This window comes from Anser brachyrhynchus (genome assembly GCF_964034855.1).
Source record: "Anser brachyrhynchus genome assembly, chromosome: Z".
Classification (NCBI taxonomy): domain Eukaryota; kingdom Metazoa; phylum Chordata; class Aves; order Anseriformes; family Anatidae; genus Anser; species Anser brachyrhynchus.
In genome coordinates, this window is record NC_137697.1 from 4,745,328 (window position 1) to 4,771,620 (window position 26,293).

Sequence of the window (26,293 nt, forward strand, 5' to 3'; positions counted from 1 at the left end):
TGTCAAAACAATTTTACTTATGACATACTTAACTATTTTTCCTTATCAAGTTGGAGCTTGAGAGAATTGGTTTACTTCTTCTAGCTTTATTTTTCATTGCCAACACCTTTCTATGGGCCATAAAGCAGATTTCTTAAGCTGAGTGCTTCTTGTTCTGTCAGACAGAGAATGGTAGGAAAAATATAAAGATCCAATCTTGAATTAATTCTATGCGTTAGGACTTCACAGTGGAGATGGACAAATGTGTAGATTCACAAAGGATGGGAATTTGTAAAATCCTTTCACCTGACAGTAAACCAGATTTATATGGCACTTTCTTCTGAAGAATTCCAGAGCCTCCATACAAGAGAAGATTAAATTAACTGATCTGTTTAGCCTCCATAGCATTCCATAAGTATATCAGGGACAATAAATGCCAAGGAGGCATAGGAGCTATGTAAGGCCAGTGCAGGCACGTCTAGTTGTTTAAGAGAGTTTCTTATGCTGTGGATTTGCTATGGTTGGCTGCCAGGAAAAGGCTCTGGATCCAATGATTTCCAGAGATTTCCTTTTTCCAGATGCAACTGTGGTTGTGAAATCAGCCATGTGGATAAGGAATGCTGCTGACTTGATGAGATTATTTAATGCCTAATGCATAGCTTACTGTGGTTAACCAGCTCGGTATTATTAAAGCTCAAAAGTTTCAAAATTATTAATAGGAAGATAGAGCAATTGTGAAAAGATTTTTCATGACTATTGGAATGCAGCCTCTGAAGTTAAGTGTTGGTGTTGAAAAATTCCGTGGTCATACAAATCGTTTGTACTGAACTCTGTTACAGTTTTTTGTTTTTTTTTTTTTTTTTTTTTCTTAATGTTAACTGTTGCAGGCTTAGGTATGATCAGGTGGTGTGCATTTTTCAACTGCATTTGAAGTCTTTCAAGCTAAGGAGTCACTTTAATGGTGGATCCTTGTGTGTAGTCTGCCGTTCAGCAAGCGTTTCCCTGAGGGCAAAAGAGGGTTTTTTTCAGCATGGGTTTCTTTTCTTTTTTATGCTACAAAAAAACATCCTTGTTTCAGTCCTGTAATGTGGAAGGTGCTGCAGGAATTCTTAATGAGCACATCAGCGTGTGGCTGAGATGCGGTGGATGTACCAGCTTGAAATAAATTTTGATGTGTTTCAGCTGTAATGCTTAAGTACCCTTGAATATGCCGCTTCAATCAGTTTGTTTGTGTTATATTACTTTATATTGTGACAATAATTTCATATCCATGTGCTGTGATGAAATTGTCTATCTTTGCTGTAATTCTGATGGAGAAAAATAAATCTCAAGCTGTGAGGTCTGCAGAGTTTGTGATCAGACCTTCTGTACAGACATTATTAGCAGTGGTGTAACTGTTGGGACTGTGCTGGCGAAATGGACTAGTTATTAACTGAACTTCCACTTTAGTTGCTTTGTTTCTTGAACTTAGTTGCTCTCATACCGGAATTCTGGGCACTGTAGAAGAATCTGTGCAGGGAATGTAAGTTATACAGCACTGCTGTATGAATCAGCATGAGCAGCGTGCATGTAAACCCTGGGGTGACATTGTAGTGCAGAAAACTAGCAACACAAAAACAGCATGAAGAAAGCAAAAAATCCTCTGTGTAACTTCTGTCTGTGGCTGTAGCTGCCCCTTGCTGCACTGCACACCATAATCAACCTTAAAGGCAAGACCATATATGTAAATAACGTTGTTAGAAACCACTATAGGGAAAAAAAATCTATTTTTATGTAGTAACTTGACAAGTATAATAACTAATAGTTGTTTCTTTTAATAGCTCCCCTTAAAGCAAAATAAGCTAAATTCTGGTCCCTGGGCCACAATTTAAGGAAATAGGGAGTGATGAAATAAATATATCTTTGGATTTGATTAAAATAAAGTATTTTAAACTATTTTGGATGCAGTGTAAGGATTTATGATGTCTTCAGCAAGAAGCTATTTGACATATGAAAGTGCGAAAACAGGAAGAACTAGAAGTGGAAAAGGCAATACTAATAAGCATTGGGAGTTCATGTTTCAGGGAATAAGGAATATTACTTTGGCAGTCAGGAAAATTTTCCCTGAGGGTTGGAACGGTATTGCCAAGTCTGATTATTCAGAGATCACAAGGCAGGCTCTCAAAATCATGAGATTATTACGATGATAAGACTTGATTTCTTTTTATTTGCCTTCTGCGCTTTCAGAGCAGAATGTGTTTGGTGTTTTAAAACCTTTTATTGCCGTGAGGGCTAGAAGTGTTTTGTTCTGAAACAAAGCAGAAGCAGAACTTGTGTTTAAATAATGAAGCTGAGGCTTGGAAGAAAACCTCCTGCTATTGCAGCACTCACGATATTGCAGGAATTGGCAGCCCTGTCGTGGCTCCTGTCTATAAGATGTCTTGCACAGCTCTAGAAGCAGTGTTCCTCACGAACACAGAGGCAGTGGTTCCCAAATATATGGACTTCTGTGACCTGAGAAGAATCACAGTGGGTTCATGGCTGTACAGATCTGATGAATTACAACTTTTGCCATTTTACGTTTTGTGAGACCAGCTTGCAGCTCCACTCCGATCTTTCAAATACAATTAGGAAACCACTGGTAAGTGATGAGTCTGATCCAGCTTTGCTAATTTGATATTCCTTGCTGTTGATTTGCTTCCTTTACAGCATTTCAGTTTATCTGTAGCAATTAGATTTTTGTTGTGGCTGAACTATTTGTGATTTTTTAATGAAATTTTCTGAATTTGGATTCCCACCGAGAAGAATGAATTAAGTTTTGCAAAGGAAAGTTTGAGCTATATTTTCAGATTTGCCAAAAGGTTTTTGAGGTTTCCAGCCAAACCCCAAGCCCCATTGGGATCTTCCATACTTTAAAGGCATCAGAGCTTAGCTTCTTCCTACATGCCTGTTGTACTGCAAGATCTCTGACAGCCTGTAAGCCTTCCAGACCACAGCATGCTCTGAAAATTGCAATTTCCTTCTTTGAAACAAATTCTTATCATTTCTTGCATATGGTGTTACAGCTGACAGTATGTAGTCCCAGCCTGAATACTAAGACTGTAATACTGTTTCTTGAGTTCTGCTGCAGTGTATAAGTGACTTCAACTGGACTCTCAAAGTAGGTGCCACAGAAAAGAAAACATGATCAATTTACAAATGATAGTTGGTTGGGACCATCTGGTATATTGACCACCAGCTGACTCAACATTTTAACAAGATGTTGTCTTCCCAATTTGAATTCCACTGTTTCTTGAACCCTCAGCTTTCTCCAAGCCTCACTGGATGCCATTTGAACTATTAATCATGTGCTTTTTCTTTTACTTAGCACATGTATTTATGTGGTCATGTCATTCTCTGCTGTGTTGGGTAGGAGAGGGCAATCATGGGGTATCTAAAATACTGCTAGGCTGTATTCTGATTCCATGACAAGGCTTACCAGAGTCTCTGGCTATGGAATTATACTTAATTTCTGTTTATATAAACAAGATCAGATTCAACCCCCTGTTTTCATTGGGAAGGTATTTGACTATGTCTGCCTTCTGCATTACAACATAAGATATTTCTTCATTTATTGGAAGGATCTGTAAATTAGAACATCGGTCTGATTTTAATTCTTGGCTAATGCAGTGTTGGTTTCATACAAAAGTCAAAGCGTGAAATTAAAGGATGATATACAATCAGGCTGGAATGGGCCTCCAGAAATCAGTTACTCTATATCAGGACAGGCTTAATTCTGCCTAATGGCTTCTGACAGGTGTGTGGCACTTCTAAGATAGGTATCTTAATGCTTAAAAGGATGGGGATTCTGTCTGCTCATAAGCATCCTGTCCCAGCATTGCCAGATTCACTTGCTGGAGAAAAAGGCTGCAGGAGGACACCTGACAGCCCTTGCCACAGGGCTTGTTTTATTTCCAAATCTGAACTTCAGAAGTCAAAGACCAGAGCTTGGACTGGAAACTAGATGAAGGATTTCTCACCTTAGCCAGGTGTTAGGGCAAGGACACATCCTTCTGGAGGAGAGTCTCCTTACAGCAGCAGGAACCTTTTAATTCCATGTGTAGGTGTATATGCAGAGAGTTTTTAAGTTCATCACGGACTATGCCCTACTCCTTTTCTTTTTCTTTTCTACTCCTGCAAGGTAACACCTTCCCAAAATAGGGCTCTGCTGCAAGAAAGCATCCAAAGAAAACATCCTCAGTTAATGACCAGTGGTGTCTTTTGCTCCTGCCTGGAAAATTTTCAAAGGACACAGTGCTGAGGAAGCAGGGAGCATTGCTACCCGGAGCCCTGTCCCCTTTTTCAGTTGGCAGAGAGAAGGCTGAGGGTGCACACAAAGGCTTTGAGATGCTCCTGTGCTCTCCCGTTTGTGTGTTGTGTAATGATGGAGCAGAACTTAACACCCAGTATGTCCCCTGGAAAATATGTTAGCTCCTGTCTATCAGCTGCTTACAGGCTGTATTTGTAGAAATTCTGGCTTTGTAAGGGCAGAGTCGCTGGAGAAGGGATTTGGTGTAACACCACATATGTTAATGTTGTCTGGCATCACCTCCTCCTCTGTATTATAAATATCCTGATCGGATAGTGCAACAGCATTAATTTGTGCATGTTTTCATGCCAATTTTGATTGCTTTTTCTAATCAAATATTTACAAACAATCCCACCGTGCTGTCTGGCATCATGAGGCGGCTTTCTGAACGAACCCGTTAATTTTATGCTGCACAGCATCGGCTGATTAGATGCTTTGTGGAGGAAGAATTGATATGAAAGCGCAGAAATGAAAACAGCAATATTCCTGCCAAGCACTGTAGCCTGTTGCTACATGTTGCTTTCGTTCATCAGCTGGTTTTATTCGTTTGTCTGAAGGGATGTTAGTGAGTGAATCTTAACGGAGAATTACACAGGCTGTGAAGCAGTGCTCAGGAGCACGGGAGTGTGGCTTCCTTGCTGTCTTCTCTCTGCACCCCTGCTCCCAACACCAGAGGTCAGCTTTCTACTGTTCATTTGAAGCACTTTCTGCTCCAGCTGAGGCATCTAGCCATTAGGAAACATAAAGAAACAAACAAGATCTGACTCTCCTCCAGGCAAAACAGGGCTTTCAAGAAGGGTTAAGATGGGAATAGCTGAGGGCTGGATAAGCTACTCTGCACTTCCCCTAGCAGAGCTAATTTCTAGTAGCCCCTGCCTTCCAGCCTGGTGCTGTAGTTATCCGTGTTTGTTTGGACTAACATCTTCAGCGCTGATGGATCTGAGGGTTTCTCCATGGTGACCTGGGATTGTAGAGGGAGCAGGGTCTCTGTTTTAGACACTTAAATGGTCTCCATTGCTGTGATATCTCAGTTCCTTTCTGCCTTGATAGTCTGCGTCTTCCCAGATGAAGCTGGGCTATCCTGCTTACATTTCTACTGATGAAAAAGCAAAGCCTATGGGCCAGGGTACCTGTAGAAGACAACACGTATCCAGAGCTGCTTTCATCTCAGGTCCCACTGGGCATTCCTCGAAACAAGAGGCTCTATTCCAGCAATTCCCCCTAAGGGGGAACTCCAGAGACTTTTTTCAGAGATGTTATTCAGCCTCAAGTGCTGCTTCTCCAGACCAGCGCTCTCACATTGTGCTTCTGTTTTGAGAGCTCTTAGCTTGACCCAACCATCTTCTGCTCCTGCAAAGAGCAGGATACTCACTAAGACAGCTATCTGTCTTCACTGGCTAATATCCAGTTTGTGAGCTGGATCACAAGTTCTCTAGTTCTCTTTAGATTTAGTTTAAGAACTGCTAATTACATAGATTGAATGTTACAATATCACCATCCGCGCTCTGAGATGGCAATGCTGTTTAAAATGATTGCTTTTCAAGCAGATCAGCAAGCTCAGGGTCACAGAGTTAGAACAAAGAGTAGGTAAGAAGAAATGGAAGAGGGAAAGAGAGATCAGCATTTATAGTAGCAGCCCATGATTGGATTGTTTTGTGTCTGTCATGAAAACAGACTTGAAAATATTCTTCTACCTTGATGTACACTCTGAAAAAGAAAACTTCCAGCTCGATCTAAAAGGCCACTAGGCAGCTGCAGAAGTTCACCATAGGGGTCTGACACCAGGTGCTGCATGCTTCCACTAACCAGAGACCAGCAGGAGGGAGGAGGTGCCACTGCTGTGTGTGATACTGGTCAGACCTTTACTGGAGTGTTGTTTATCAAGCTAGCAACAGATCAGCCTTCACAATGAATGTTAAAATTGAGAAAAGGTCAGAGATAAGCCACAGCATGACTTATGTCTGGAAACTCTGCCTTACAGTGAAATACTTAAACAGCTCATCTTATTAATGATAAGTTTAAGTAGTGATTTGCTTACTGTCCATTAAGTACTTGAAGGGAAAGGAAGGAGATATTTTACAGAACAGAACTCTTTTCATTTCACTTCTTCATCTAGGATGGTATCTAGCAACTGAAGGTAGAATTCAGGGATCTCAGGGAGCTGGAAATAAATTGGCTTTTTACTGGAGGAAGTAATTAAGCATAGGAACAAATATATAATTTATTCATCACAATGATCTCCTCTGGCCTTAGAATTTACAAATCTGTGTTGGGTTCATTCCATTATTAATTCTAGCAATACATAAGTTACATAAGCAGTACATAGTTTGTAAGCTCCTGAAGTTAAATAGCTTGTCATTATTCCTAGGTCAGAATGGTACAAAGAAATTGTATAAGGACCCATTAAAGGCTTTTTCTTCAAAGACTTTTCTGTCTTTTGTTCTGGAGATGAGTAAGGATCATTTTTCAACGGAGGGGATCAGTAAAAAACTGAGGGAAATCTATCTAATGTAATGTTTTCATTAGAGTTGAAACTCATGAGACATCAAAACTCTTCGTAGCTTACCTTTGGCTTTTGCCAGTGCACAACAAAAATATGTTGTTCAGTATAACATTTCTCCCTGCTGATCAGGACTTAGGGATTTCAGTCATAGCGTTCTGTTCTTCACTTCATGCTTGGTAGTGTTTGGCAGGATGCTAAACTGTCAGAACATAACCACGAATATCTGGATTTTAGCCTCCACTGACTCGTATCACAGGCTGCTTTAGGTTATGATTCTATTAGGAATACTTCAAAATAACTGGTCATTGAAGAGTAAGTACAGACCGAATTCTGAGTTTTTAGACACGTTGAACACCAGAACAATACTGTTATCTCTGTATTTTTTTTTCCCTTGAGTGCTACTTGTTTTGTTCTCAGGGATATCAGTTTGCTGTAATACAGATGAGAGATGACAAAAGTGAATTTTAGAGTATTGCGGCATGAAATCAACTACAGAAGGTAGAAGAGAATTATTCAGGGATGCTCATATCTCCGTATCAGTGAAGATTCTAAGCTGTGAATCATGTAACTGGGTTTGGGTTGTGCCTTCAGCAGCTTCTCTCCACTTCTGTTTTCCTGGCTGTAAGATAGGCAGAACATGAATTTTCTTTGTTGGGAATTTGAGATTTACTCTGTGCGTAGGGCATCCTGAATTTTTCAACAGTATTACAGTGGATTTAGATCACTGCTAAACTTTAGGAATTGAATGCTGTTGGAAAGAATCTCATCTGCCATAAAAGAAAGGTAGCAGGTGTTGCTCTGTGAACTATTACCCACTCATTCAGCCCTGAGTTATTCTCATCAGATTCCTCCGGGTATAAGAGAGCAAACTAGAGATCCTATTCCAAGTGGGATTTGTTGGCATTCGCCAGTTCCTCTCATGAAATGGTGCCCAATGAAATGTTTTCCAGCACTGCACAAGAGATCTTCATAGAGGGACAGTTGTATCAGCTGTCTTATTTGTTTGGTGAATACTTAAAGGAGAAGCCAGCACAGTAGATTCTCAAGATGCTGAAACTGTGGATGTCAGATTCTAGAAGCCAAAGCTTTTGGAGTTTGGAGACATTTAACTAAGCCTTCCTGGGTAGCCTTGATGATATACGACTGTTTAGAAGGATAGGATCACCCCAGCAAAATACCAGGATCTGATTTTCACATGGTAGTATGGTATTTGCTCTGAAAAGTGTCTGAGTGTTTTGTAGTGTTCAGTTTCCAGCAGGTTGTCTTTGTCTTGCCCAGGGCTAGATGCAGCTCCTTAATGTGCAGGAGCCCAGGTGCACTCTTTTCCCTTCCTTGGCTCACACGGCATGGGAGAGTGGTTCTTTGGAGCAAAACATAATTCCTAGATGCTCTGCAGTCCCAGGCCTCACCCTTAGCCGCAGGGATGCTGGAGGGAAGCCAGATTGCCCAGCAGCAGCCTAGCTGGTGGGGACAGGAGGTAATGGGGACCTAAACCCCCCTTTAATTCCCACAGCAAATCTGTGGTCTTGAACAGACTTGTAGTTTGGTTTAGCTTGTGTAGTATGGTTGGCTTCCCAGAGTGGAAGCCCAGAAAATTGGCTGTTACAGAGAAAGGCAGAAGTTTCTTCTTAGGTGTATAAATACCTGATGGGAGGGAAAAAAGAAATGTGGAGTCAGACTCTTGATAGTAGTATCAAGGGAGACGACAAAAATAATGGATGCTGAGATAGCGAGAACTCCGTTTAAACGTAAGGCAAAACTTCTGCACTGTGGGAATGGTAGAACAATGAAACAGTTCGCCTAGGGAGGCTGTGGAGATACCTCCGTGGAGATAAACAAAAAACCCTGACTTGACACATTCCTGGGCAACATCCTCTAGATGAGCCGGTGGTTGGACTAGATATCTCCAGAGGTGTCCAACAATCTCAGATCTTCAGTGATTCTGTGTTTGTTTGTTGTGTTTTTTGTTTGTTTGTTTTCCATCTTATTCCCATCATATCTAAGTGTGAGCCAAAATTTGGCCCATGGTTTGCACAGTTATTTGATGCTTGTGTAAGCCTTTTGTACCAGTCCCATTCTCTCATAACAGCTAATTGCTGTTCAGAAATTTCACTCAGAAGGATCCTCTCTCTTCTTGCCATAACCTTCTTTTTTTTTCTTCTGCCTCTGTTATCTGATCAAAGGATTGAAAGCTGTTGCTTTGTTGCTGTATGAGCAGCAAACTGACTTTATTTGAGACCAACAAATACAGAATTTACTTTTGTTTTAATTCAGTTTTCTAGAAAACTAGTAGTTTTGCTCTGAAATTACTTTTAGTAGCTCTTAAAAACCACTTACACTAATCACCAATCATATGCTTCACGGATCTGTTTCAGATGCAAAGTATTTCATGCACTAAAAATAAAAGCAGGCCAAAAAAAAAAAAAGAGAAAAAGAAAAGGAAATTACTGTGAGAATAGCTGGTCTATATTCCAGCCATGTGCAAAGAGGAATGCTGAAAGATACTGTCCAGATTTAATCATCGATAGCTGGCTTCTGCACCGGGAAGGGGGAAGAGGACCTCTAGGGACCTGGGAGATGCTTAACCACAAATTAATAGGGGCCTAGACAGTGTGCTGGAAAAATAAATCACTTTTTTAATGCCCTGTTTTTATACACTTTCATAAGTGTTTGATGTAAACCACTGCTAAAAATGGGATGGGGCATGTGTCATAATGGCTGCTCTCATATTCATTCTTGTTTGAAGTATGTGCCCGTGCAAAATTGCCTGCAGGTTGGCCTGTGTAACGCTGCTTCTTCTGTGCTCCTCCATCAAATCTGGGTCTTCTGCCAAATGTCTTCAGAAAAGTTCTCTGAGCTGCAATGTCATTCCTAATTGCCTCCTCTATGGTCTAGCCTGTACGCATCCATCTCATCAGGCATCTGTCTGCTTTCAAGAGGCTGCAGCACCATCATAAAACTCTAAAGTGTCTGTCCTTTAATTATAGAATACATAAGCATCTCCTGCAGAGCGTGCATCCCCCTCATTGCTCATCAGGTCAGGAGCGCTGAGATGCTGGCAGCCTGGCTTGTTTGCAGTAACAGCAGGCTGGTGTGGTTATCCAAAGGTGGCTCGTTTATAGAGGTCTGTTGGTGGCGTGATCCTGGGGATTTCTGAATGGTGCGTGTCTCCTGGAAGCCCCCTGCTGCTAACAAGCACTTGGCCACTTGATGGCACTCTTCAATATTTAGTTAGTTGCAAATGCTATTAAATATACCAGTGTTTTAGAGCAGGGATAGAGGAAAGAGAGCCTCAGGTATTAAACAGTAAACCACTATCAAGATTGCAGCTTAAGCTGACCAAAACAAGAAAGGCAGGAGCAAGAGTTCAGCTGGTTGAGACAGCTGCTGCCAAATGTGTGCTGGTAGGATTAGCCTGGCTTCCCAGCTCTGGAGTGCTCTGTGGAGATGCGTGTTGGAGCCGGAAAGTGTCCTTCAGTCCCTGGCTTCTGAGGAGCTTATGCATTATCTGAGATTGTTAGGCTGTCAGTCGGAGGGTCAGAACACGAATGTATTCCTGAAAGCAACAGGAGTATTGCTTTGAATGGTATTGATGTTTGGAACTTTTATAGCCCCCATCAGTCACTCTTTTCCTCCCTCTGTGATGTGCATCCTCAGGAGTGCTGTGAGAAGCATGGAGAAGAAGGGACTAAAACCACATTAGCTGTTTGGCACAGCAGGGGCTGGAATACAGATCTCCCAGTTGCCAGTCTTGTGCCTTCATCGTATGGGCTCTCTCGCCCTTTTCTTTTTTTAAATTTCTTTAGAGTATAAGTTAACATTCATAACATCAGGGCAGTTGCACTATTACTATTTGCATTGCAAAACCAAACCTTTATGAGTATCTTATTTAAAGAAGCAATTTTTAAAAGCAATTGTAGTGCCTGCTAAACCTATAATGCAAAGTCCTGTCTGATCAGAGCGAGAAAAGTCTGGTATTACTTGGAGCATTGCAGACTCAGCCCAGTCACATATTCCTTTTCTTTCTAGCACTCACCTGCTCTCTTTCATGTGAAGTAGGGGAGAGCCAAGCTGCAAGTCAAACACTCCTGCTATTTTTGGGAAGGTGCTGAGTCTTTTCATCCTGTTCTCCCCTGTTCTTGTTTGCCTCTGAGCCTCTGCTATAGCAAGCAGTGACAAACAGTGCGTTTCTCCAGGTGTTTCCTGTATCTTTAGTTTTTGTTGTCCCAGTTGACTGCAGCATCTTTCGTATTACTTTGCCAGACGGTATTTCAGGATAAGATGCAAACATTTGTGACAGCTCATTTCCATACAGGCTGTTTTTATCTATCGGTCTGTGCTTCTGAAGTGTGTGTCTTGCCTCTGACGTGTGGAGCCTGCAGCAGTTATTAGGACTGTGGCACGGCCTCAGGTCGTGTATAAATTACAGCCTGCCTCATTACCTGTCAATTTTGTCTTTTCCAAAATGTCCAAAAGATGTCAAAATCCTGTTTTTTCTCACTTCTACCCAAACGGCAAGTTCTGTGGTGCCTAAGAAGAGCCACAGCTGTTTAACGTTAACTCAATCAAGAGTACCAGGAATTCGTCCAGTGGCTGGGGAAAGGTGTCAGGCAGAATGATAAATGTGACATTCAGACATCTGAATAAACCACAATGATCTGTGATTTGCCAACACTGGACTGATAGGATTGCTCTGAGCCTGCAGAGCTTGCTGCTGACCGGAGGGCGTATGCTCATCCCTGGGGCAGCGAAATGCTCAGCCCAGCACAAGAGGTCTCAGCAGCGGGATTCAACTTCCACTGACAGATGTCAGGAAGTAAATGCCGGTGGAGTTATCAGCTGAGACACTGTCTCAGAGGGGGTGCTGTCGAGATCAGTGGTGGCCCTGCAGCTAGGCATTATTTTTGTTGGTCCTCTGGATGGAAATATAAACTCACAACAGATGAAATGTGTGACTGATGAAAGGCAGGTGGAGTTGTAAATCACGCTGTGAACCGGGCTGTTGTACAGAGTGATTAATCTTGTTGTAAATTGGAATTATAAAAACCAAATGCATTTTAATGCAGCCAAATACAACATTATATCTCTCTAAACAAGGAGGAGTGCTGTGTCTTGGAAGGCAACAACTCTAAAAAAAATAAAAAAATAAAGTAGGCTTTTGTGGACAAGCAATAAATTTGAGTTCCCAGTGTGATATTTTGGCAGGGAGGGTGAACATGATCTTGGAGTGCAAACAGGGACTTCTGGGTGGCAGCAGAGAGATGGTTTAAGCATTAGCAAGACTGGAATATTAAGTTTGATTCTGGAGCCAGCGTATTTCAGAGGATGCAGAAATACCTATAGGTAGTTAGTAAAGACCCCCAAGCTGATTCAAGTGTTGCAGAAGATACCTTAAAGGTGGAGAGAGAACAATATCCAGTTAAAATCCTGGCTGCAAGTGAATTTTGCCTAAGCAGCACAAGTCCTAGCTATGTTATGTCCTCCACGTATCCATGGAAAATCTCTTAATGTTCTACATTTCTCCACATCTGTTGAGAAGTGGCTTTGCAGCTGTGAAGGCAGTGCCTTTGACTGGTGTGGCAAACCTTGTGATGGTTCCCAGCTTTTTGCTGAGCTCTGTGCCAGGCTGGTGAAAATAAATAGGATTTTTGAGTTCAGGTTGTGAAGGTTATCAAAAACGTGCCGAAAGGTGACTAGCATTCAGTTTTCAAGTATCTTAAGGAAGAGAAGGTGCCAGATATGAAAGAAGTCTTTCGTCCAACGGAGATAAGCAGAGTAAGAATTAATAGTGGGAAGACAGACAAGGCCAATAAGGAGTTAGGTGCGACTATTTAATCACTCGGAGTGATCAAGCATTCAAACAAACTATGAAATGAAACAATGGCCTCTCTGTCTCTTGAGATATTCAAGTGAAGAATGCACGTACCAGCCAAAACCAAGCTACAGGGTTCAGAGCAGGATATACCTGTAACGTTTGTGAGCTGTGAAATAGAGAAGGCCAAGCTTTCTGGCCCTGAGCTACAAAGTAATGAATTCTCAAAACATTTTCTTTTCTGGGAAGGGACTGTTTAGGTGGTTTGGTGTTAGTCTTTTCCCTGCTCACAGCGTGGTTCCCAGCCAGATCCGCAGTGATCAGCGTTTGTATCAACACAGCAATATACCTGCGTACTTGTGGACTCTCTAAGGAATAGAAACAAAATGGGCACCAGTGATTCCACTTTAAATCTCTTAGGGAACCTGGGATGGGGCCACCTTGAGCAGAGCCCCGTGAAGTCCTGGTTCTGCTCCCTGTTCTTCCAGCTTGCTGTAATGTCTTGGACAGTCTCTTGCCTTTCTCTTTCCCTTGGCTGTAAGAAGTAGTGCTGCAAATGCATGCTCAAAGCACTCCGAAGTGCTATAAAACTTCCAGTTATTATTGTTAGTCCTCACAAGCCTTTGAAAACACATTCAACACATGTCCAAACTCTCCGAGCGCCTTGGAAAGATTTGTTCTTTCTTGATTTTTCTCAACTTTTGGCATACAGTGAAGCTTGAAGTGCCAGCCGTTTCCTTTCTTACGGCGTGCCCATTCTGCGACCGCAGGGAAGTGTGGAGTTGGCAGAGCTATTTCAGTAAGCGAGGAGAGAGTCTTGCTGAAGCAGCACACGCTCACCCAGCATGTTCTACAGCGGGGTAGATGAGCCTGTGCTCAGTGCCACGCTGCACAGGTTTTGCTCACTGAGAGAAAAAAATGTGTATTGAGAATTCATTAATTTGTGTCCTGCTCTGTCAACTGTGCCACGCAGGCTGTAGCACAGGCATATGCTTAGGCTGTGCACAGGGTTTTATACAACTGGGTATTAATTATAATTTGTTTGGGGACATTTGCTGGCCTGCAGATAACCTTTTTTGTCCTCTACCCTTTAAATATTTGAAAGGTGAGTAAACAGCTGAGCCACTTCATTGGGTACCCAAACTTTTGTTGTTGAAACCGATCTCTTCTCCCTGGAAGAGATCACGTAACCGGGTGTAATGCACAGCCAGCCCCTTCCCTTTGCTGCTCAGAAATCCAAGCCTAAAGGAAAGAGCCCCAGCCTGCAAGCTCGTCAAAGTGTGGGCATATCTAGGAAAGGAATGTAGATGTGCTTGTGCAGCTGTGATGCTCAGAACCAAGCAGCTGTTCACAGCCATGCTTCTCCATCTTGCTTCCTTTTTTAGATGGGCTCCTGGAGGAGAAAGGACGGATTTTAGCAGTGGTGTTTCCTTTTAGGATGGTGATTTCTCGGTCCAAGCCATATCAGTGAGACAGCTGGTGGTCTTGATTTAAAACAGACATGTATCATAGGATCTAAGATGTGAGGCTGTAGCGTTTGGGCTTCTAAATCCTCCAGAGAGAGCATAATTTGCCAGTTTATGACATGGAAATCTATAGCACTAGGTTCTTGAGTGGTAAAAATCTCTATGTTGACTTGTTACCATTGAGAATTCCCACTCTGAGATTTACTACGCGTATATACAATTTACCCTGAGCATTGTAACTAACACTGGCCTCTAACTTGAGGATACTGTTGGGTTGAGCTTCCAGGTTTGGCCACCAAGCATTCTGTAAGAAATGGAGGAAAAACATGCATGCCTTATGGATTTTTTGTGAAGAAAACATGAAAGATGAAGCAAATCAAAAATTTCCATACAACAAACAAAATATTTTGATCTGGTATCAAATATTTATTTAAACGCTTTTAAATTCATCTAAGAAAAATATAAATGAAAAATATGTTAAAACAAGCACTAAGTAAATATCAAAGTGAAAGATTTAGATGCTTTTCAAGTTTTTGTTTTTGTTTTGCATGAGGTATTTGGTGATTCCGCAATGATATTCCAAGGTACCGTGCTCCCACTAAATTTTTTTTTGAAAAGGGTTTAGGTTGAATCTGCCCAGGTCTGTACGGAAATACAGACAAATATTTTAGACAGCAGTGATAGCTGGTTTGAAACCTATGTCTGATTGCATGTGATACTTACAGGCTCAGTTCTCCAGGTTGAGACCAGTAATAATGCTATTGCATCTTACATTAGCAAAGCTTCTCTTCCCATATACACTTCTTACGTGTCAGGGTCTGCAATGTATCCTCCGCGCAGATGAACACTGAGGATCCTCATCACATACAGCTCTTCCTCATTACAGCGAGAGTCTGCTCACTTCTCTTTTTGCTGTACTGCCTTGCATCTTCCTGCACTAGAGAAGGACATCTCCTGCTGGCATGCTTGTCAGAATAACTGTCTAGTGTCTCTAGTGTCTCCAGCCCTTGTATCTCAGAAAAAGAGCCACATTTCAATTTGCGCTTTGTGGATCTGCATGGGGCAGATGCTCTCAGCTCTTGCAGTGCATCCTGGTGCATCCGTGCAGCGCAGCGCAGCTGCCTCAGCTCTGATGTTGCTGCTTTCAGCTCCAGCAGTGGTGCAGCCGCTGCCAGCTCTTGGGTCTGCGCCCTTGGCTTTGCTGTGTGCTCTCTGTTCTTCTACCGTTGTTTCAGTGAGCTACCTGTGTCCTCAGAGACAGACTGCACAAGATTTGGGGCACACTGCAGTGCTCTGCTAGGTTTTGCTGAAAAACACAGGCCTTTTTGGTGAAAAGCCTGTGCTTTAAAGCTGTATCACAGACATGCTGCTTTGGGTTATGTGTTGTTCCCTGCCGTTCTGGAACATTGAATATCACTAATGAAATATGGCTATTTTTTTCATTTGTCAAAGAACAGGTAGGTATGTTACAGCTTAGGACTCTGGGTGAGATTTCACCCTTAATTGAAATAGATTTATATGCCTACTCTCTCAGAAGGTTATTGTTTTACTGGGATTTATGTGCCATGCTTCAGTGTTAATTGTGGGTTATTCTCTTGACTTTGCCTTTCATCAGAATAAGCTGTACATTAGCAATCATATTATGCAGACTTATGTGCAGTATTCACACACTGTGAGTTTTAACCCGCGTCCACTGTATTTCATAACATACAGGAGGCAATGGGTGGGATTCAACTCTGGGATTAAGATGAGTTTAACAGTCAGCGGAGGCTTGGCTATTACAGTTAATGGAGCCCAGAGAATAAACCAGCAGGCCAAATATAGGAATCTTCTCTAAGGTGGGTTTTTTGAACTTAGGGGGAAGTAGATAGATTTATCTCTACGGATCATAATGGGAGCATAGTCTCTGAGTGCTCAGACAGACAGCCACAGCTAGACCTGCTTTTGGGTGTCTTAACCTGCAAACTAAATCCCATATTTCACTCTGTTAGGGCTTCTTTGTAGGACCTTGCTTTTCTGTTCAAGCTAACCTCCATGGAGGCTTGCTGATGCTGCTGAGCTATTTTTCCTGCTCCTTCACTTGAAGAACGTAGCTGGCCTGTGATACTGCCAGACTAGCAAAGAAACACCTCCAGAAATCAATTCAGATCTTTGGTGGGCTGAATCACTCTCTGAAGGTGTGTCTCTCTGCTGTCTGTGCAGGGAGCATGGGGGACAGCCATCTGAAGCCCCTCAGTTCAGTGCCAACAGAGAGAAAACAAATGTGTACCACAGACTTTCTGTAAACATTCCTGGCTGGCTGTTCAGCAGACTCCAGGAGAAATAAGCGTGTGAATCAGCTCGAGTTCAAAGGTTATATAGATAGATATGTTAGATATATAGATAGATGTTAGGTATAACAGTTTGACTTTCTAGTCCATTCTGATGTGAGTCATTCCTAGTAGGTCATTTCCGCAGCCTTCCCAAGTGTTTTTGCTGCTGAGGAGGGGAGGTATTCATCCTTATCAGGACCAGACCGCAGCCTAATACCAGTTCAATGACATTAGCTGGTTTAGAACAAAGACAGTTCTGTGAATTCTAAGGACAGGGCAAACCTCTGATGGAGAAAACATGTTCAATTCCCTTCAACTAGAATTCTAAGAATAAGCTTCCCTCCCTTCCAAAAAATGTGTTAATAATACTATTTGGGTTCTAATATATTTAAAGTGATGCCAGTATTGAAATCTCACCTTTCTGCAAAATATTTCTTTTCCCTGTTTCACCCCAGTGTACAGAAGGACCTGTGAAAAGGAGTGCTGCGTACTTGGAAAGCTAGAATATTTCCACCTTCCAAATACAAAGCAGCAGTAGTTGTTTTATTGATGTGCGGGTTGCTTTACTAATTCTTTGGATGTTCTATGTGTCCCTGATAAATTTGAGGCAAGTAACATCTATACCTGTGTGCTGATTTGGGATCAGCCTGCTGCCAAGGAAAGTTCTCTGAAGTTAGTGTTATCAAGGGGGTACACATTTACCAAGTCCTTATCCTGCAGGTTGGTCAAAATGTTAGGCAAGGCAAGAAGCACTTTTAAAAGGAAATGACTGTTCTGGAAATTAGATGCATAGTGGGTACTTAAATCACAGAAAACCATAAATCTGTTTCCCATATACTATGTACCAGACGGCATTTGACAGGAAAAAAACTGTTTGGAGAGATAGCTAGGATGCCCTCAGAGCGAGCACTGTGTTGATAGATTAGGAAAACTCCTCCTTTGCTTCTGGAGAGCTTATCTACATCAACAGCTTTTCTTCCCCTTTAAATGAATTTGGAAATTGTTTTTTAGACAAGCAAAAAACTTGAGAATTGCAGAGGACAGTCAGGACATAAGAAAAAAAATAAGAAAAAAGAAATAGTCCTATTGAGAATAGGGAGAGCTAATTTCAGGCAGCACCAAGAGGTGAAAGTAAGCAGAAAAAAAAGGGGGGGGGAGCTTTTAGCAAGAGAGAGCTTCTATGCCAAACAAAGAGGAGATGTTAGACATAAGCTAAAAATAAAGCTGCAATGACTTGTGCATTGTACAGTTACGTGTAATGGCAGTGGAAAAGATGCTTTACAGATACTTCAGTGAAATGCTTTTCATTGAAGAAAGAGGGGAGGCTTTAATATCAAATATTGCCAATGTGTGCAATATTAAGGAAATTCAAGCATAAAGAAGGAAGTGTCCAGGAGGTTCAGATGCACATTTTCTCCAAGGCTCTTAAGTCTCCTCCTAGAAATAAACTGCTAAAACAGTAGTTTTTCTGCATAAGCATGTTGTCCCCACATACCTTACATATCAATGAAGAAAAGGATGTTCAGATGCAGGCACCCCAACACGACCATTTAGTCCTGTGACTGATGTCTTTCCCACATAGCCTTGCATTCAGGTTGATTTTAGGCATAGGTGAATGCTCTCAGATCGTATATTGCAATAGCAAAGAATCTTAGAAACTGATTTAACAGCAAAAACTCTTTCTTGTTTAGATGACTTCATGAAGCAGAGCCATGGCATGCTCCTGCTCTACACCATGAAGAACCCCTCTTTCCCAGAGTATGTCTTCAGCAGTGAGAGTGGCATCATGTGCCTGGACATCCACAATGACCACCCCTACCTCGTGGCAGTGGGCTTCTATGACGGCAACGTGGCCATCTACAACCTGAAGAAGGCAACCTCCCAGCCCAGCTACAAGAGTAGTGCTAAGTCAGGAAAGCACACAGATCCGGTGTGGCAGGTGAGGGTGCTCTTCTTTTTCTCTAACTGGACTTTTAATTGGGCTGAGTTCAGGTACAGCAGGAAAAAAGTGCTGTATGGGCAGAGATGTTGGTTTAATACACGTGTTCGTGATTGATACTTATTTCAAGCTAATTTTGAAATACGCAGGAAAGCAAAGAAATTGCAAGAATTCTTGGTCTTCAGCAGAGATTAAATGTGAGCAAAACTTTGTTTAAAGAATGATTTCTCCTTAGTTTTAATTATTATAAATGATTTCTGGTTTGGGAGGAACTGATGTCCTCTTTATAACACCATGCAATGCTGTTTATGTTCCAAATAAAAAATCAAAGGGCAACAAGTAACGAGCAGCATGTAAAACAGCATATCAGCCCTAAAAGAGAACTATCTTGGGCACAACAAACCCAGGGAGAGCTGTCTGTGGAATTGGCTGTCACTGAGATTCAAAACACCCCACCCTGTGGTTGATCTTGAAGTCTTCTAGTGAATTAAGAATTGTGATGTGCAGGTAATGCTCTTAAAGTAATGTCTCTTAAAATGCCTCCATGCATCTGTCACAGAGAGCCTCCAGGGAGATGATATTGTAAAGGACTGAGGAGAATATGTTGCTACATCCAGCTAGCTTTGTAGTTATGTCAACAGAGTAATCTGAGTTAAGATTGGAGCACTGGAAGGGGTATGTGCTTCTGATCTCATTCATAGCAGTAAAATTGTGGCAGCACAGATTTTAACATGGTCTGTATGATCCTGCTGAGGGGCAGTGATATGTGTTTGGTTTGCTAGCTTGGACTTACAGGTATTGCTGCCAAAACTATTGCTGTAAACTAATTTAGGCTTTCCTGCCTAATTCAGTCATACCTCCATGCACATAGTCAATACTCCTCATAGTTTGGCACGTCACGTGTGGTTTGTCCCCCAGATGCGGCTCCTTGTTATTGCATTTTGCAGTCAAAATCTGAGAAATCAAGGGATCCTGATGGGACTGCAGATGAATGTGGCACTTGCCAAGAGCAAGACTGGTGCTTGCTATAAACAGAGAGGTTATGCAAATGTAACATTTCAGAGAACACCTGAATTTTATATTGGCTGCTTGTCTGGCCAATGCTTTTCCCCTAGCAAACATTTGTAGTTTTTCTTACAGGTTTACATGGTACCCCAGGAGTGGGTTGTTATCATCATACAATGTGTCATGCACTCACACACAAAATCTGCCGTTACACACGCACATCCCAGAGGGCAGAGAACTCCAAGCTCCTCCTATTGCCTTTAGGGTTCCAGTAAAAAACAAACAAACAACAACAACAACAACAAAACAAAACAAAAAAAAACCACAACAACAAACTGTCAGTATAGTTAAGTTGTACATGCAGCTTTTTATGACCTTGCTGCAGCATCCTACAGGTGGTCACAGTTGTTACTGCACACTGGAGATGCCAGAATCACAGATCGTTTGTGATTCGTTCCCCAGATAATATTGGGAAGGACAGAGTATGCTTAAACTGGCCTTACCATACAGAGCAGAAGCAGATACTCTGCAGTTTGTAAGGGGCTTTTAGAAGTAGGTTTATATGTACCTCTTGACAGCAATGTGGCTGTCACACGGGTGAAAAAATATATTAGGCACTCAAGGGAGATAGCTTTGCAGAGGAAAGAAGCTACCTCATGGGTATGGATAGACGTAGGTATGAGTAGCCTGTAGTTCCCATTTGTTTGCTTTACTTCCGAAGGTCAAGTGCTGAGAATCGTTACCCTTATTTTTCCTCCACAGTGAAGTACCTGTATTTTTAGTAAACTTTACAGTTTCTTACTTACCTTGCCATAAAACTGAGTGAGCAGAAGTAGTAATAAGGTGATCACACAGCTTTCAGGAAAAGAGCTTGCACATCTGTTGGTAAGATCTGAACTGTAGGTATTTGTCAACATCAAGCAAAAAGTTTAGAAAGGGTTTTCTCTCCTTTTGATGGGAGAAAATTAGACTTGAAGCACGATTTGTTATGTTGAGACACAGGATAGTTATTCCTCATTCAACATCTAATGGTTCTAGAAAGTGGTGTCTCATTTTCCAGATGTGGTTCAAAGATTCTCTGTTCTCCCCCGCCAGCACCCCAACTAGTGTGAAGCCTGTTCTTTGTCTAGACTTCTCCTTGCAGTCCTCACTTACATAGAGACTGCAAGCCCACGACTTTGAAGACCAATTAGAAAAGTAACAAAGCTCTCCTGAACAATTAAGAGCATTTGTTCTCTGGACTGCCTGGCTCTTTCCTTTTCAAACAATGCAGCCCTTTTCACAATGGAAGCAAAATGGAAAGTGAGTAAAACAGCCTGGCAGCTCTTTTCTTTTCCATTTCATCTTCACTGATTTACTAATATCTCAGTACGTTTGCATAAAACAAAGCCAGTGTAACATATCCCATTATTAAGAACAAAATAATATAAAATTTCTAATTCTGTTACCTAAGAGTGAGTTCATCTGCCTGATACTGGTTGGTTCCTGTATCTTTAAAGAGCATAGCAATAGCTTCTGGTGGATTTGGCAAGTGTCTTCCATGTATTAAGTCCTACTGCAGTATAAATAAGGGAAAGTTCTGGTTTGTCTTAAATTAGACATTTCTCACTGCTTACTACCAATGGATTAAATTCTAAAGTCAGAACTCTGAAAAAGGAAAAGAGAGGAACAAGCAAGCACATGGACATGCAAACGTATACGCATGCAGTGCAGTGTGCCTAATGCAGCCACCAAAGCCTTAGGTCTTACAGGAACATAGAATTAGAAATGATCTCACAGGTCAGTGAGTTCAGACCTCTGCCTTTGCAAACACCTGCTCAAAAGGAGTCAGCTCCTGGGAAACTGTGTTCTGCTGGGCAAAAGCCTTTGTGAGGTTAGGCTAAACCCCACCTTAATTGAAATAATGCTCTAAGCGATAAGCAAAAGCTTCACACCCATCATCTCTGATCATCATAATTTTAGGAAGAAATTTACTTCTTCACTCAGAGGGTGATGAGGCACAGGCTGCCCAGAGAAGCTGTGGCTGCCCCATCCCTGGCAGTGCCCAAGGCCAGGCTGGATGGGGCTTTGGGCAGCCTGGGCTGGTGGGAGGTGTCCCTGCCCATGGCAGGGGTTTGGAATTAGATGGTCTTTAAGGTCCCTTTCAACCCAAACCACTCTGTGATTCGTTCTATGATCTCCAGCACTGAGTACTCCTAGAAAGCAAGTCCCTGGGCAGGGTGTCTGCTTCAGGCAGTGGCTCAGTCCCGGAGCTTGGCTCTGGCTGTTAACCAGGGTGGCCAAAGTGGTACAACTTGACTAGACTTGGGCATGTGGAGCCTGCAAGAGCAATCTCTTGAGAGCTATGAGCCTTTGAGCCATGTTTTTATTTTTCTCCTGTCTTTTAAAAAATAAATATTATGATTAGTCTTTCTTTATAGCTGAGAACAGTGCTTTTTTTCTTATTCTTCATCCCTGGAATATATGAAGTATTTTAGATTTGAAGCATTGGGAAGGTGGAGCAGTTCAGAAACAGGGATTGGTAATAAGCTGTCGCCTGTGTCAAAGTTTTTCTTCTGCTCAGTCTCTCTCTTAAAACACTTCTTATTCAACAGATTTGTTTCCACCGTGTGCTTCTAGTCCACTTCACAACAAAACAAGGACTTTCTTTCTGCTTGATGCTGGGATTAGTACAGAGACAGTACTGCTGCAGGGGATTGGATTTTTTTTCTCACTTGCACACCGTCAGAATTGCTAACTGAATTCCCAGAAAAGAGTGTTGACCCTAAGATCTGCAAAAGGAATATTTCTTTTGGCTGTGCTTAGAGGAAATCTCAGCTGTGGCAAGCTTGCCCATGTGCACAGCTTGGTTTGGAATTGCCATGGAGAGGTCACTGGTCAGAAAAACAACTTGGTTCATTGTTAACTTACTGAACCTGATCTTGCCGGCCTGGGAGCTGACACCATGGAGCTTCAGATGGCATCCTGAAAGAATTATTTTCTGCCTTCTGTTCATGCACAGGAGGAGAAAGGGCTGGCTGCTGCTCGCTAACTCTTCACCAAATGCTACTCAGGTTAAATATGATGCTCATGCTTAAGACCAAAAGGGCAAGGAAGCATGGTAATAGTCTGCAAACTGCCAAAGGAAATAGTCTGCAAACTGCCAGAGGGAGTGCCAGCTTGCATATTAGTTTCCCATTTGAATATGTGGAAGTCCCATCTCAAAAGTAAACCACATAAAATACACCTGAGACTCTCTCACAATAATTTGCCCTGCAATTGTGTGATCTCTTCTCCATCTCTACCTTCCGTGTTGAAATCTAAGTCCTTAAATAACTCTACAGCGAATCTTGGCAGTTCATGAAGCCACACCAGACTCACCTGGTGAGATCTTGGTTTGCTGATGGAAGTTAAGTGCATTCAGTTTCAGAGACCCTTTAATGTCAGTACAACCTGCTGTTTTCCACCCCACTCCATGCTGCTGGGCACAGTTCCACAAAATTCTTCACTGTGAGGGTGGTGAGGCCCTGGCCCAGGCTGCCCAGAGCAGCTGTGGCTGCCCCATCCCTGGCAGTGCCCAAGGCCAGGCTGGATGGGGCTTTGGGCAGCCTGGGATGGGGGGAGGTGTCCCTGCCCATGTCAGGGGGGTGGGACTGGATGGGCTTTAAGGTCCCTTCCAACCCAAACCATTCTGTGATTCTATGATTCTATGAAGCTGATTGTATTCACTGCACCTAGGAGAAAAAAAAAAAAAAAGCATTTTGTTCATAATCCACTGTCAAACCAGCACATTGTTTCGTTTCTGATGATGGCCACTCTCCTAAATCTGTCATCTGCAGTCAGACAAACAGCTTTTGCAGCTTGCTTTGCTTCAGAGATGTTACTGCTTCATATAATATTTTGTTCCTTTGGCTTCAGGCAAACAAAGAGTTTGATGCAAAGAAAACAAAACAAAAAGAGAAGACAGAAGGTTGCTATCAAGGTCAGAATAAAGATCAGCTGTCTCAGAACAGGCTTGACTCTCTTCCTGTTGCCTTCACTGCTAAGGAGCACAAAATGGATGTTTGCTGGGGATAGTTCAGTGATAAAACCTCATTCAATTCCATAAGAATACTGTTAGGGAATAACTTCAGAGGAGAAAGAGACATTTGGAGAAGAGAGGAGAGCAATGGAAACCTGAAACCAAGATGGCTGGACAGGAGATACGGATGAGGAGAATCAGCATGGCATGGCTTATCTTGAGAGCTGGCAAGTGGGAGAATGTGGCCCAAGGGGATAATAGAGCAGAAACCTGCAGGCAAGGAGCATTCAGCGCTGAAACTCTAGGGTAATAAAACCAGACACATCTTGTAGTGGATCAGTACAATGTCTGCACAGAGGACCTTCCTCTCCACCCCAGGTTTTCTCATGCTTTTCTCCATCTGCCAGCTCTGTCTTGCATTCCTGGCCTAGTGCAAGCAAGGCAAAAAGTCTTATTCACCTCTTACATCCCAGGAGTAAAGCAGGATGCTGTACCCTCACCTAAGAGTCAATACTTCACTTTGGTCTTTCAGCACATGCACAGAAGTACAGAGGTGTGGTAAGAGCATCCATGGGCCAACCAGGGGGTATTTGGGGCCCAGAGAGTTCAATCTGACAGACGCTTCCCTGCTGGGGCAGTCCTTAGCTGCAATCCTACCGCCAACAGTGAACTCCGAGTCCAGGGACAGGCTGCTGCAGCATCAACTGTGCTGGTCTGTCGGGGATCTGCCACTGCACTCCTTGCTGCAGCACTGTGAGGCATATCGTGGCTCTCAAACATCTGTCCTGTGTTCGCTCCCTTGTCCTCTCCTGGAGGGAAGTGTGGGCTGGAAGGACTGTGCTTGGGAAGGACCAGGTGCTTGCTGTAGAAAGCGGGGTAAAGAGCAGCAGCTTTCTGGTCGTCCTTAGTTGCTGGGGAGCTCGCTGCAGAGTCACAGACTGGCTGTAGGAAACCCTGTCTCTCACACAGTCAAGTTTCACCGCTCTTGGGGAAGGCTCTGTTGGGCTGCAGGAGCCTATCCTGAAGCTTTAGGCTCGTTTAGGCATGGTGGAGGTGGTGGAAAGTGCAAGGCACTACTGTGGCACAAATGCTGGATAAAATCTTTTGCTTCGTGTTTGTACCTTGTTGAAAACCTTTTAACTCTTTTTGAGCCACTTTAAGGTTAGAAAAGGTAAGTGTCCAAGTGTTTCTTCCTAAGTATCTTTGACAATAATAGACAAAATCCCTGTTCTTTTAACTTCAGTATTGTATTTTTTGAGATGGTATCAGGCTGTACCTTCTGGAGGATCAGTTTCTGTAACTGGCTGTTTTGTAACTGTGCCTTGGGTATGGATTCTTGCAGGTTAGAATTTCTCTTGCAAAAACATTGAAACCCTCCCTTGCAGATCATGTAGCATTTATCTGAAAAAGTGTTTTTTCCACTTTGATGCTGCTTTTCCCTCTGTACTTCATACAGATGCTCAACTTATTTTCTGCCTTGTGCTCTCACTGCTGCTTGCTTAATAGATTCTTCTCTAGGTGTTGCTCTTCTCTCTCCCAGTCCTTTTACTTGAGATCCAAACCTTCTTACTGTGGATTTTCAGGTTGTCTGCAAGCAAAGTCTATGTAATTTTATTTGCCATTTAGTTGTACTGATGCTGGTTTGTTGAGAAACCTTCACTCATAAAATTTGAGTCACTCATAAAATGTAAGTCTTTAGACCTTGAGATGTTGGAATGTGATAGCCCGTGCTTTCAAAGGGCAGAGAAGTTGTAATGCATTTGTTTGTTTGCTTGGGTCTTTGAATCCTGCTCTGCTGCTTTAGAGCAGTCACAGAAGTTAACTAAATATTTAACAGAAACCAGGAAGCTATGTTGGATCTTTGTGGAAAAAATGTGTTTCTGCACTGGCCTGTAAAATGTGACTGCTGATTGCTGGATCCTCAAAATAGATGGAGAGAGCAGCCAGAGCGGATGGCTCTTACCGGCACTGATGCAGCCTGTGAACAGCAGAGTGCTTCTCCAAGGAAAATGAAATAGCGATGAGGGAGCGATAAGGGCAGAGCGCAAGCTGAGCAGGATGGTGCAAGTGAAGTCGCCCAGCTGTGTATCGGGATGTGGGGAGCAGGGGCTGCCACAGCTCCCACCCTGTTCCTGCTGCCAACACCGCGGTGAGCTCGGTGGTCAGGGATGCTCAGCACCTGGCAGGTCCTGGGGCCAGCTCTCCCCGTCCCTGCTGCGAGCCTGCTTGGTCCTGCAATGATGGGAGCCTTCTGTCAGGCACATTACAGATGCTGTCTCCGATTTAGCAGCATCAGACAGCTTGGGGATTTGGATGCGAGCCTGCCTGCTGTGTGTCTGCTGTCCCTGAGCACGGAGCGGGGAACTTCTTATTTTGTCTGTAAATTGGAAATCTTGCTCAATGAGCACAGTCAGAATTGAAACCGGGAGCTGTGAATTGCAATTGGTTAAATACCCCTGAGCTTTGCTGGCCTCTGGCACCCATCATTCAGCTGCATGCTGTGTCTGACATGGGAGCACCACCGTTGACAGGACAAACAGGAGAGAGTCTAATGGCTAAAGGGTCCTTGCTCCTCAGCTGTTAACATACCAGCCTAATAAATACAGAGGGAAGTGCTGTGAGAGGAATAAGTAAGCAGATTCCTGGTGAAACGCTGTACAAAGCAGAGCATCCAACTCCCAGCAGGAGGAAAACAAACTGAAAGTAGGGCCAGCCCTTATCCAGTGCTATTTATAACTGAGCTCTGCTTCCTCCAGATAAATCTGAGTCTCTGAAGCATGAGCAGTGTACAAGCCCCAGGCTGGGCCTTTGCCCTGTATCAGTGTTACTCCCATGGCCATGCTCTCTGCTCAGGTCCATGCTGCGTCCCTCCCTCTATCACCAAATGTGCTCTTTGATAGAAAAAGTTTCTCTGCCCTCTTTCTGCATCCCAAGTTAATGTGTGCTGTTT

The 26,293-nt window shown here is 42.8% G+C and overlaps 1 protein-coding gene across 8 annotated transcripts in view; it reads left to right on the top strand.

Moving 5' to 3' along the window:
* The window catches only part of DNAI1 (dynein axonemal intermediate chain 1), a 143,627-nt gene that overhangs the window by 48,867 nt on the left and 68,467 nt on the right, over positions 1-26,293 (top strand). For all 8 annotated transcript variants that reach the window (XM_080574242.1, XM_080574241.1, XM_080574243.1 and 5 more), the window contains one exon: positions 18,091-18,338. In XM_080574242.1, the coding sequence (XP_080430368.1) occupies positions 18,091-18,338 (248 nt within the window). The remainder of the gene's footprint in view (positions 1-18,090; positions 18,339-26,293) is intronic.